This window comes from Staurois parvus, unplaced genomic scaffold (genome assembly GCF_062004578.1).
Source record: "Staurois parvus isolate SC_StPar_1 unplaced genomic scaffold, SC_StPar_1.0 ptg001349l, whole genome shotgun sequence".
NCBI lineage: Eukaryota > Metazoa > Chordata > Amphibia > Anura > Ranidae > Staurois > Staurois parvus.
In genome coordinates this window covers 2,051,879-2,065,311 of record NW_028319145.1, presented here as the reverse complement: position 1 = coordinate 2,065,311, position 13,433 = coordinate 2,051,879, and the positions used below count along the sequence as shown (strand labels likewise).

Sequence of the window (13,433 nt, the reverse complement as noted above, 5' to 3'; positions counted from 1 at the left end):
CCGGTTTCATGTGTGGGCGCTCCAGCGTGTGCTTTTACGTTTTTTTTGGGGGGATGTGCTTGGGTTTTTGCAATTAAAAACATTTTTTTTTTACTTTTCATCACATAGGGGACAAAAAGTCCCCTATGTTATGATTGTTGGTGACATCCGGGGTCTAAAAGACCCTGGATGTCTCCCCTGTGCTCCACTGAATGTAATGCAGTTCACATCGCACCACATTACATTCTTTCCCGGCCTCGATTGGCCGGGAAATCTGTCAACAGGAACCCAGAAGTGACATCACAACGTCACTTCCGGGTCAGGACAAGAAGGGGAGGGAAGCAGATGTGACCGCTCTCCTCCTTCCCCTTTACCTGCTGAATTGGTCCTGGGCCCGCAGATGGGCAAGCAGAGCCTGGGAGACATAGCGGGCATGGGGGCAGACGCTGGCAGTGTTGTGGGCTGTGTGGAAGCAATCGGGTGGCAGCGCAGTCGCCTGAATGCTTCCAGATGACGGATGAGCCCTGCTGCTTGCCCTCAGTAGGGCTAAAGATAAACAAAACCTTCCTGCCCGGAACTACATGTTACAGGCGTTGGGTGATACAAATCCCTGCTGCCACCCTCATCACTACACACCCTAATATATCCTCATACATCAATTTACCTCACCTCTCACCACGCCTCCGAGTTTTACCTCACCCGTGTAATTGTGCTCCTCAGATATACGCCGTTCATCTCAAGATTAAGGCCGGTGCGAATTGGAGCTGCAAAAATCCTTTGTTTACGTCTGCAGATGAGAGCGGCCTGGTGTAGCCGCCAGCCCCCTTCACTATCATGATGGGTCACTGGCCACCATTTGCTGCTCTCTGCACAGCCAGCAATTATATGAGGTGATCGCTGCTGGACGCACTTAATTACTGCTGTGAATGTAGCCTAACCTCACCCCGCTGACTACACACCCTAGGTGTACCTTACCCCGCTGACTACACACCCCAGGTGTACCTCACCCCGCTGACTACACACCCCAGGTGTACCTCACCCCGCTGACTATACACCCCAGGTGTACCTCACCCCGCTGACTACACACCCCAGGTGTACCTCACCCCCCTCACTGTAGACCCCAGATTTACCTCACCTCCCCCTAAGTGTACACCCCAGATCTACCTCACCCCCTCACTGTACACTCCAGATTTACCTCACCCCCCTCAGTGTACACCCCAGATCTACCTCACCCCCCTCACTGTACTCCCCAGCTTTACCTCATCCCTCTCACCCCACACCACAGATTTACCTCACCCACCTCACTGTACACCCCAGATTTACCTCACCCCCCTCAGTGTACATCCCAGATTTACCTAACCCCTCTCATTGTACACCCCAGATTTACCCCATCCATCTCTAGACGCACCCCAGATCTACCTCACTCCTCTCACTGTACACCCCAGATTTACCTCACCTCCCCCTCAGTGTACACCCCAGATCTACCTCACCCCCCTCACTGTACACCCCAGATTTACCTCATCCCCTCACTGTACACCCCAGATTTACCTCACCCCTCGCACTGTACACCCCAGATTTACCTCACCCCCTCACTGTACACCCCAGATTTTCCTCACCCCTCGCACTGTACATCCCAGATTTACCCCATCCATCTCTAGACACACCCCAGATTTACCTCACCTCTCTCACTGTACACCCCAGATTTACCTCACTCCCTCACTGTACACCCCAGATTTACGTCACCCCAGATTTGCCCCACCCCTCTCACTGTACACCCCCGATTTACCTCACCCCCTCACTGTACACCAAAGATTTACCTCACCCAGATTTGCCCCATTCATCTCTAGACGCACCCCAGATCTACCTCACCCCTCTCACTGTACTCCCCAGATTTACCCCCACTCAGTGTACACCCCAGATCTACCTCACCCCCCTCACTGTACACCCCAGATTTACCTCACCTCCCCTTCAGTGTACACCCCATATCTACCTCACCCCTCTCACTGTACACCCCAGATCTACCTCACCCCCCTCAGTGTACACCCCAGATCTACCTCACCCCCCTCATTGTACACCCCAGATCTACCTCACCCCCCTCATTGTACACCCCAGATCTACCTCACCCCCCTCATTGTACACCCCAGATTTACCTCACCTCCCCCTCAGTGTACACCCCAGATCTACATCACCCCCCTCACTGTACACCCCAGATTTACCTCACCCCCTAACTGTACACCCCAGATTTACCTCACCCCCTCACTGTACACCTCAGATTTACCTTACCGCCCTCAGTGTACACCCCAGATTTACCTCACCCCTCGCACTGTAAACCCCAGATTTACCTCACCCCCTCACTGTACACCCTAGATTTACCTCACCCCTCGCACTGTACACCCCAGATTTACCTCACCCCTCTTACTGTACACCCCAGATTTACCTCACCCCCTCACTGTACACCCCAGATTTACCTCACTGCAGTTTTGCCCCATCCATCTCTAGACGCACCCCAGATTTACCTCACCCCACCGCAGATTTACCTCACCTTCCTTCATTAATGCACACCCCAGATCTACCTCACCGCTCTCAGTGTACATCCCAGATCTACCTCACCCCTCTCAGTGTGCACACCAGATTTACCTCACCCCCTCACTGTACATCCCAGATTTACTTCACCCCCCTCCCTGTACACTCCAGATTTACCTCACCCCACCGCAGATTTACTTCACCCCCCTCACTGTACACCCCAGATTTACCTCACCCCTCTCACTGTACACCCCAGATTTACTTCACCCCCCTCACTGTACACCCCAGATTTACCTCACCCCCCTCACTGTACACCCCAGATTTACCTCACCCCTCTCACTGTACACCCCAGATTTACTTCACCCCCCTCACTGTACACCCCAGATTTACCTCACCCCTCTCACTGTACACCCCAGATTTACCTCACTCCCCTCACTATACACCCCAGATTTACCTCACCCCACTGCAGATTTACCTCACCCCTCTCACTCTTCCCCCTAATGTTTAAATGTAGTGGAGAAAATCTGCGGCCATTTCTTCCTGCATCATTGCAATGTTTTCGCTCCATGGACCGTATGCACTGCCACTATTTGCCTTGTGAATTCCAGGCTGAGATATAAACATTTACAATGTGTCGGCAGTGTCGGGGGGCATGCAGACAAGGGCCTCAGCCTTCAGTGCACAATCTGCACATGTATCCCCCACACATTTTTTTCTGTTGATGACACTGAATTCACAAGGCGGTGGTGGCAGCACATGCACACATCTGCACAGATGTCTTCCTGTGTATAATGTGGTCCAAATGAGACCAAGGATGCAACACTTACTTGTTTTGGTTTAGGCCAGAATGGAGCCATGAGAATGGGCCCACAGCATGCAATTCTGTTGTGTTCAGATCCGGATAAAAGGTTATAGCCCTGAATCCAGCAGAATATATGTTGTAGGGGAACCAGCCCAGAGAGTGATCAGCACTCCAGGAGTGGAGATGGTGGCATTATCCATGAATAAGCTGCCATGTTTGTGTCAGGAAAATGCTATGACTGGAAATTTGCTGGGAAATGATTTGTAACCTTCAGCCAGACCACCGAAGCACCTTGGAGAAATAAGTACCAAGGACGCACGGCCTTCTAGCCTGGAGGTTCCTTGGTCATCTTTTTATTCTGTATGGTGTTCCTTGTTAATGAAAAGAAACGAGACAAACAGGCATTTGGTATTTTTTTTTTATATTGTTCATAAAAAGCAAACTTTCCAATGCAAATGTCGCAACAGTTGTTCAAAATGTACAGCAGTACAGAAAATTCTTCAGTATGAAAAAAAAAAAAAGTTCTTCACTTACAAATGAAGCATCAATTATAAGCAATCATGAATAATTACATACAATGTAGTCACTTCTGTCTATATATCATTACTGGAAAATAAAAGTAAGTGCTCATATGAGGTTGTCATCATGGTTCAACTTTCAGAGGACGTAAAGAGGGACCTGGCTCTACAGGGGACTATATCTAAGCTGGAATTTGGTTTTTCTAACACACAACTGTTCAGAAGAAAATTCTTGTTGCATAATGTGACAGGCAATAACCCGAGACTGTGCTTAGAGTGTGCTGAAAGAGTCTACGCTCAGCTGTTCAACTCCACTCCAGATGTACGTGAGAATGGATTCCAACTCCAAATTGGAGTGATCCGTGGAGTGGGCTGAAGAGTATATGTAAAAGGATAAGAGCACCGCCAGTCAAAGATAAGTCCCGGAAGTCTACTGATCCCAAGGAAAGGTCAGAAGGTACCAGCAATGGATTTTCAGGCTTACGAATTTGATCACAAGGAAAGGTCAGAAGGTACAGTACCAGCAATGCATTTCCAGGGCTTACTAATCTGATCACAAGGAAAGGTCAGAAGGTACCAGCAATGCATTTCCAGGGTTTACTAATCTGATCACAAGGAAAGGTCAGAAGGTACCAGCAATGCATTTCCAGGGTTTACTAATCTGATCACAAGGAAAGGTCAGAAGGTACCAGAATTGCATTTCCAGGGTTTAATAATCTGACCACAAGGAAAGGTCAGAAGGTACCAGAATTGCATTTCCAGGGTTTACTAATCTGATCACAAGGAAAGGTCAGAAGGTACCAGAATTGCATTTCCAGGGTTTACTAATCTGACCACAAGGAGAGGTCAGAAGGTACCAGCAATGGATTTCCAGGCTTACAAATCTGATCACAAGGAAAGGTCAGAAGGTACCAGCAATGGATTTCCAGGGTTTACAAATCTGATCACAAGGAAAGGTCAGAAAGTACCAGCAATGGATTTCCAGGGCTTACAAATCTGATCACAAGGAAAGGTCAAAAGGTACCAGCAATGGATTTCCAGGGCTTACAAATATGATCACAAGGAAAGGTCAGGAGGTACAGTACCAGAATTGCATTTCAAGGGCTTTCAAATCTGACCACAAGGAAAGGTCAGAAGGTACCAGCAAGGCATTTTTAGGACTTACAAATCTGATCACAAGTAAAGGTCAGAAGGTACCAGCAATGCATTTCCAGGGCTTACAAATCAGATCACAATGAAATATCGGAAGGTACCAGCAATGCATTGCCAGGGCTTACAAATCTAATCACAATGAAAGGTCAGAAGGTACCAGCAATGCATTTCCAGGGCTTAAAAACCTGTCTTGTTTCGATTTTATTTGATGAAGGGATTTGCGAGCCTCCACACTGGTTTCCTACTGACCTCTTGTTGTGATCATTACCCTCTTCCTGGACTTAAGTGTGTTTTCTGGGGCTCGCATCCTTTTATATATACTCTTTAGATTGCTCTGGGTATCACTAGGAACACCCTGGCTGACACAGAGCAGCCTTCTTAAAATTGGAGGTGACCCGGTTTCAGGCCCATCTGGGTCCATCGACCATCACATTTTTCAGTGCTTAGTCCAGAAGAACAAACTTTCAGCTTTGCTAGGTCATCACTATCACACATTAGAGCCATGGCTGTTTGTCCCACTATGGTATACAGACTGCTCTAGCAGGGGTGTCCAAACTATGGCCCTCCAGGTGTTGAAGAACTGCAAGTCCCATGAGGCCTTGCAAGACTCTGACATCCACAGGCAAGACACCCAGAGGCAGAGGCATGATGGGACTTGTAGTACTTCAACAGCTGGAGGGCCTTAGTTTGGACACCCCTACGTCTACAGACTATGCCATTATAATGAAGACAGATCTGTAGCTGAAGGACCTTATATAATGTTCTTCAATTACAGCTTCATGTCAGTTCTGGCTACTGCATATCTCATAATGCTGAGTGGTCTCACACATTACCTCAAGAACTATTAAAAAGTCTCTAAACCCAAGAACAAAACTTTTATATATTGAAGCTCATCAGTCTTTTTATATGGTGGCTGCATTCGCTTTCTTTTTTTCAGCCTATTCTCCATATTTTTTCTATTGGAAGATCCTGCCAGGAACACTTTATGTCCTAGGATGCCAACTCTCACCCACAGTACTAAATCTATGGAGAAGTCACATTGTCACCCTAGACTGCTTGCTCCTGATTTGGACTACAGATCACCTCCTTCTCTCTCTCTCTCCATAACACAAGGGTAGATGCTCTGTAGCCCACAGATAGAACTGGGAACAATGCTTACTGATCAGGATAAGTAGAGAACATCGAACGTTATAAGCTCACTAGATCTCTTGTGGGATCAACAGGTCTTTTGTGCAAACAAGATAAGTTAATTGTTATGGTTTTCATACACTTTAGGTTCTCATATGTAATCAGTAATAGAAATAAAAAAAAATAAAATACAGTTGAAATGAAATACAAAATGTAATGTAGCCACAGGTCCACTTTAATGGTTCACAAGTGCATGTGCTCCTGTAAAATAAACTAAATGAAAACGAAGACTTGTTTTATCTGGGTCTGAAGTAAGAACTGTCATGCAACTTATAACAACCAATCAGAATATCCCTCTACCAGTGCGGTATGGAATGATTAAATGGAGAATAGAACAGCTTGCTACAGGCAACAGTGATATTACTAACATGGAAGATTCCACTACTAAAGTGGGGATATGACCCAGTCCGTTACATTCCAAGTTTTATTTTTCTTCACCGCAGTTTGGAGTTGGACAGCCAACGCCTGATTGGATTCTACAAGCAGGGGCCATATTTTCCATTGCCCCCTCTTCAAAAAAAAAAAAAATCATCCAGATGCCTCATTATTCTGCCTCCTCCTAGACAAGAAGGTATTTGCACTTTAACACGACACAGAGCTTCCTTTTTATTCTGCAACATCAGTATTGCAAGGAGAACCAGGTACGTCCAGAAACCTGGTGGCCAACCTACAGCCCAAGGTCCCTTTAGTTCCCATTGTGCATCAGCCAGTGTTAGAAGGGGAATTTTGATTCATAAAGGATGAGAATATAATACGATTTCAGATGTGCAATGGTGGTCTGTACTCAAAATTAGGTGTCCTTTTATCAAGGACCGCTGCTCAGTTCTCCTGCATTCTCGGAGAACACAGTTCTCCTATAAATGCCTTTTATGAAGAGGTGTAGATCAGTTCTCCGAATGAAGGGAGAACGATCTACAAATGCTGGAAAACAGCTGCTGTTACTATAATCTCGCGAGATTACAGTAAGAGATCAGTCAAACACCGTTTACTAAGCAGCGGAAAATTATCGTTGCTTAGTTTGCGGTTCCTCCGATTCTCCAGCTTTGGGCTGGAGAATCTGGAGGGAGAACACAGATCTCCAGTGAAGGGCTGACATCGCTCCTTCATACACTGGCCATCTGTGTGCTGAGATGATCAGCGGAGAACATGTTCTCCACTGATCATCTCTGTTTCCTAAACCACTAATAATCGGAGATCAGCAATGATGATCCTCAGGATCGCCACTGATCTCTGTTTCATAAAAGGACACCTTAGTACCAAAGTAACTGGTAATATAGGTTGTACAGTGCAAGCTGGAGATCTGTGTCATACTGAAGGGCAACATTGAAATGCATATAGTTTTGAAACCAGTAGTAGGTGGACACTCGAAAAAGATAGTAGTCATACTGAAGGGCAACATTGAAATGCATATCGTTTTGAAACCAGTAGTAGGTGGACACTCGAAAAAGAAGTAGACAATCCCTTTAATTTATGGGGGGGGGGGGGGGGCAGCCCCTTCTCACAGTATGATACATTTAAATAACTATACAAAAGTGCTTAACCAAAAGTTATGAGGTGCAAAATCAGCACCGTCTTTTTTTGTATGACATGTAATTAAAAAGTACATTAAAAAAAAAAAATACTGACACCTCTTATTGACAGAGGCATTGGAGGATCAACCAGTCCAGTAAGATCTGCCCTCTACAATCACTTAAAAGCAAAAATACATCGGCACACATACTGTACATCTGGATCGTTAAAGCAATATTACATAGGATACATACAACTGGACAGAGACCCAAAAAAGAAAAAAAAAAAAAAAAAAAAAAAAGAGACTTAGTTTCTCCAAAAAAGTGCTTCTTAAAATAGGCATCAAACACCAACTGTACAAAGAACCCGGACACAGCGGCCAACTCTACTGTGACTTATTTTATAAATGACCGCGCCGTTCCAGGAGACAGGACGGCAAATGAAACTGATGCGAACCGCAGCTTTACAAAGAATGACACTCCTTACCAAATTAAAAACTGCCCAGCGTACACCCAGAAAGAAATACTCAATTTGCGTGGAGTTTCCCTTTCATTTTTCCAACTTTCTATATGTTGAACCGACCTACCAACATTTTGAAGAGGACCAGTCACACTTTTGCCTAACGGCTCAATACGTAACCCCGATACTTAGTACTTGGGTGAAGTCTTGTGGTTCTCTGTGCCCTCCCCTGGGCGGTGCTGTTTTTTTTATCCTGGTGAGCAGTTTGTAAATATGGCCGACTCATGCAAGGAGGGAGGAGAGCCATGAAACTGTGCTTAAGTAGTACTGCTGCTTTTACAGTGGAACAAAAAGCAAACAAAATGAATACATACTGTATGTAAGAATTGTTTTACCTGTCAAGGATTTGTATTCTGTTCAGCCAGTCTTACAATTCCCACACCCCTACCACAGTGCATAGCAAGGAAGATGATGTCATTATTTACTGATTTACACCTACCTGCTTACTGGACTGTGAATTTATACCGAGACAATGCTGATTCATAATCCAATAGGCACATTACTAACCTTTTGGCAGGTAAAACAGACCACCTACTGCAGGGGTAGGCAACTTTAGCACTCTGGCTGTGATGAAACTACAAGACCCATAAAACACTGCAAGACTCTGACAACCACAGGCATGACTCCTAGAGGCATGATGGGATCTGTAGTTTCACCACACCTGCAGTGCCAAGTTTTCCTACCCCTGACCTACCAAGTGTTCGACTGTTTGCCTAAAATTCCACTTAAATTACAGCGGGTATAGAAAAGAATCACCCCCCTTTAAAACAATCACTTTCTAATTGCTTTTCAGCCTGAAATGAAGACAGATAAAGTTTTTGTTTTATCCATCTCTATTTACTCAGTGCATCTTATAACATCCAAATGAAAGATACAACACCAATGTGTCAGAAAACAAATAAAAAAAATTGAAAAACAAAATCACTAAGTTGGAAAAAGTATCACCCCTCCTAAAAATGACTTGTAAACTCAATCAGGAGTAGCTAATTACCTTCTCAATGGCACACAAAGCCATTTGAATTTCAACTGTGATCAGCTGTGGTCACTTTGATTAGCTCAGCATGAAAAGAGCTTTCCTGGAGCATTTCAGTCCTTGGTTGTGCAACTGAAGCAAACTATCAGCTATGGGTGGCAAGGCACTGTCAAAAGATCTCCGGGATAAAGTTGTGGACAGCCACAAGTCAGGAGATGGATACAAAAACATTTCAAAGGCTTTATCAATGCCTAGAAGCCGAGTGAAGTCTATTATTAAGAAGTGGAAGGTATTTGGTAGAACACAGACCCTCCCTGGATCAGGACGCTCCAAACTGGATGAAAGAGCCAGGAGGAAACTGGTCATAGAGCCCTTAAGGGGAACTCTGTGCCTGAGCCTAATTTTCTATGATCCTGTGCCTGCTTGACCATAAGAGGGATATCCATCCATGTGCTGATCCAGAGGCTTTTCTTCAGGAAAACCAGGAATTAATTCTAACTTTCTGCAACACATCAAGTGTGGTTCTGATGAGTGGGCACTTCTTCTATTCCAATTGTGAGGAACATTTACTGATCAGGAACAAGGACTATCATTTTAAGCACTGGTCATAGAGCCTACCAAGAGGCCTACAGGAACTGTGAAGCCGTGTCAGGAATTGATGACAAAGAGTGATCATTGTATGCATGTGACAACAATATCACAAATCCTCCACAAATGTGGCTTGTATGGGAGGGTTGCGAAAAAAAAAAACAGCCGCTCCTCAAGAAAGGCCACATGCAGTCACCACTGAGCTTTACCAAAACGCACCTTGAAGATTCTGATGCCACATGGAAAAAGGTGTTCTGGTCAGATGAGACTAAAATTGAATTATTTGGCCTCAACGCCAAACTATATGTCTGGCAGAAATCCAATACAGCTCATCGTCCAAATAACACCATACCTACAGTAAAGCATGGCGGTGGGAATATCCTGTTACGGGGGGAAGGGGTTCTCTGCAGCAAAAAAGAAACATTTTTTATTTTTTCCTGACATGTTGGTGTCATGTCTTTCACTTGGATGTTATAAGTTGTACTGAGCAACACAGCTGGATAAAACCAAAACTGTGTCTGTCTTCATTTCAGGCTGCAAAGCAACAAAATGTGAATATTTTATAGGGGGGGGGGGGATGATTTTTTTCTATACCCACTGTACATGACAGGTTCTCCTTGTAATAAAAAAATATACATTTAACCCCTGCTAATATCCGTCCATATTCTACCTAGGAAAAAATATGCCTGTACTGACAGATCGCACACCATTCTGGATCTAATAAATGGGATGATTCCACCAATATGGGGTGAAGTTGCCACATTCTCCTTTCCATCTTGAAATCAGTATGTGCAGTAGGCGTCGCTTTATAGGTATTGTTCTCAGTCCTGTTAACCTCAGACCTGTGATTTGACTGCCTGAGGGTCCAAGTGCTGGCTTACTGCTGGTAGTTTCCATACTGACCCTGTAAGGACAGGACATTATTTCAGAACACAGAACAGTGCACACAATTCTATATTTCTTAACAGCCAATCAGCAATCAACTTTTTTTTTCCTGCATGTTCTAGAAAAAATACAGATTTGTTATTGTGACTTAACCACTTCAAGTCCGGGCACTGTCCCCCTTCCTGCCCAGGCCAATTTTCAGCTTTCAGCGCTGTCACACTTTGAATGACAATTGCGCGGTCATGCAACACTGTACCCATATGAATTTTTTAACATTTTTTTGAGACAGATAAAACCTTATATTGGTGGTATTTATTCACCGCTGGGATTTTTATTTTTTTTGCTATATCAATGAAATGTCCAAAAATTTTGAAAAAAAGTGTTTTGCTTATAAAATTTTGCAAATAAATAATCTTTCTTCATAAATCTTTCAATCCAAAATTTATTCAGTTACCTTTTTAGTAAAAAAAAAAAAAACCCAAATTAGTTTATAACCAAAAATTATAATTTTTCAAAAATGTTTTTTACATTTTTATTTTTTTTTATATTATTATTTGTTTTGGGTTTTGTTTTAACATACCGTCACCCTAGCAGTACAGTGTCACCATAGTGACACTTGTGAAGATTTTTTTTTTTTTTTTACACGGATTGCTTTTACACCCATAAAGACTGTAAAAGCAATAATTTCTCCTCCTCTCTGGCTGCATTCTTGCAGCCATTGAGAAATACTGTGAGAGCTGTGATTAGTCACAGCTTATTTATTTATTTATTTTATCGAGTTTATATAGCGCCAAAGGGTTTGCTCAGCGCTGTACAATAGAGGGGGGGACAATACATGAAACAGTACAGTAACAACAAACAGCACACAAGGGGTAAGAGGGCCCTACTCTTTCGAGCTTACAATCTAGGAGGAAGGGGGTAGAGGCACAGGAGGAAATGGCTGTGGGGGATGGAGTGGTAGGAGGAGGGAAGGGCAGCGGCTGTTAGGTGAGGGTGGGGTAGGCTTCCCTGAAGAGGTGGGTTTTCAGGGAGCACCTGAAGGTGAGGAGGGAAGGTGACAGTCTGATGGATTGGGGTAGTGAGTTCCAGAGGATGGGGGAGGACCCGGAGAAGTCTTGCAGTCGTGCATGGGAGGAGGAGACCAGGGAGCAAGATAGAAGGAGGTCCTGTGAAGAGCGAAGGGTACGGGCAGGGTGGTACCTGGGAATCAGGTCGGTGAGGTAGTTAGGGGCAGTGTTGTGAATGGCCTTGTCCCATGTGACCTTTGTGATCATTCACAGATTTCACACGTAGTAAGCAATGATGTCAGAAGTGATATCTTGCTTACAACTCTTCATGTGATCACTGACTGGCCAATCAGTGATCACATGATTGGGACCTCACACAGAGGTCCCGTACAGCGATCGCGGTGCTGCACGCTCCCAAGGAGCGCATACAAACAGGGAAGCGGGTAGGACGTTTATAAATGGCCACCCGCCCCTGCACTGCTCCCGTCCCACCGTTTGTATACATGGGCCGGACAGGAAGTAGTTAATGTGCATATAATGCCTTTAAAGAGAATCTGCCGCTTTAGGACTCGTGCACACAATTGGTTTGGACCATCAGCATCAAATCTCACCATTTTAGATGCATGGGAGGCACATGGGAAGCAACCAGCCCTGCTATGACAAGCTGCAATACATGGCAGCTGGACACTGTACAGAGCCGTATGTCTGCAGGGACAGCCCTAAATGCGAGTGCGCTCGGTACAGTGTCCATCCATGGCGTATTTCAGCATGTTACAGATTTTAAAAGACTGCTGGCAGAAGAGCTGGACGCTGCAGCTGTGCCTCTAGGGTGCCCGAAACACCAATATTTGACACTGATGGGCCAAACCACTCGTGTGCTTGTAGCCTTACCCTGCATAAGCAAAGTGTGAGAGCCCCATGATAGCCACAACCTGACTCATTTATACTCATTTTGGCTGCTCGTACCCAAACACTCTCCTGTGAGAAAGTCTCACGCTTCACAATACCCAGAGTCACCACCTATGATGGTGCTTCAGTTGAGCAATGGAGCAGTGGGGCGGTGCAGAGATAGAGAGTATAAGTGGGTTAGGGAGGCAAATTGTTAGAGTCTCTTGAAGGCACACTGCCTGACTCATTTATACTCATCTTGGAGGAGCACTGAATCCTGGGAGGAGGTCCCATGGTCCACTATACCCAGAAGAACCAGGTGCTTCAACTAAGCAATGAAGCAGCAGGGCATTGCAGGGAAGAAAAATATAAATGGCTTGGTGAGGCAAAGTGACAGTCTCTTGATGGCCCACCACCTGACCCATTTATACTCATCTTGGCTGCTTAAGCCTGAGCACTTCATCCTGAGTCCTATGCTCCACCATGCGCAGAAGAACCAGGTATGATGGTGCTTTACCTGAGCAATGAAGCAGTGAAAAAGTATAAGTGTACCAGGGAGACAAAGTCACAGAATCTCTTGATGACCCACCCCCTGACCCATTTACACTCATCTTTGCTGTTCAGGCCTGGGCATTCCATCCTGGGGGAAGGTCCCATGTTCTACTATGCCCAGAAGAACCAGGTATGATGGTGTTTCAACTGAACAATGAAGTAGTGGAGCAATACGGTAGAGTATAAATGTGCTGGTGAGGCAAAGTGACAGAAGATCTTGATGGCCCACCCTCTAACCCATTTACACTCATCTTTGCTGTTCAGGCCTGGGCATTCCATCCTGGGGGAAGGTCCCATGTTCTACTATGCCCAGAAGAACCAGGTATGATGGTGCTTCGACTGAGCAACAA

At 45.1% G+C, this 13,433-nt stretch overlaps 1 protein-coding gene across 1 annotated transcript in view; it reads right to left on the bottom strand.

Moving 5' to 3' along the window:
* Positions 1-10,329: 10,329 nt before the first annotated feature.
* Positions 10,330-13,433, bottom strand: part of SS18L1 (SS18L1 subunit of BAF chromatin remodeling complex) — a 35,833-nt gene continuing 32,729 nt past the window's right edge. Inside the window, exon 11 of the mRNA XM_089661513.1 lies at positions 10,330-10,655. Coding sequence (XP_089517639.1) covers positions 10,629-10,655 — 27 coding nt within the window. The 3' untranslated portion in view covers positions 10,330-10,628. The remainder of the gene's footprint in view (positions 10,656-13,433) is intronic.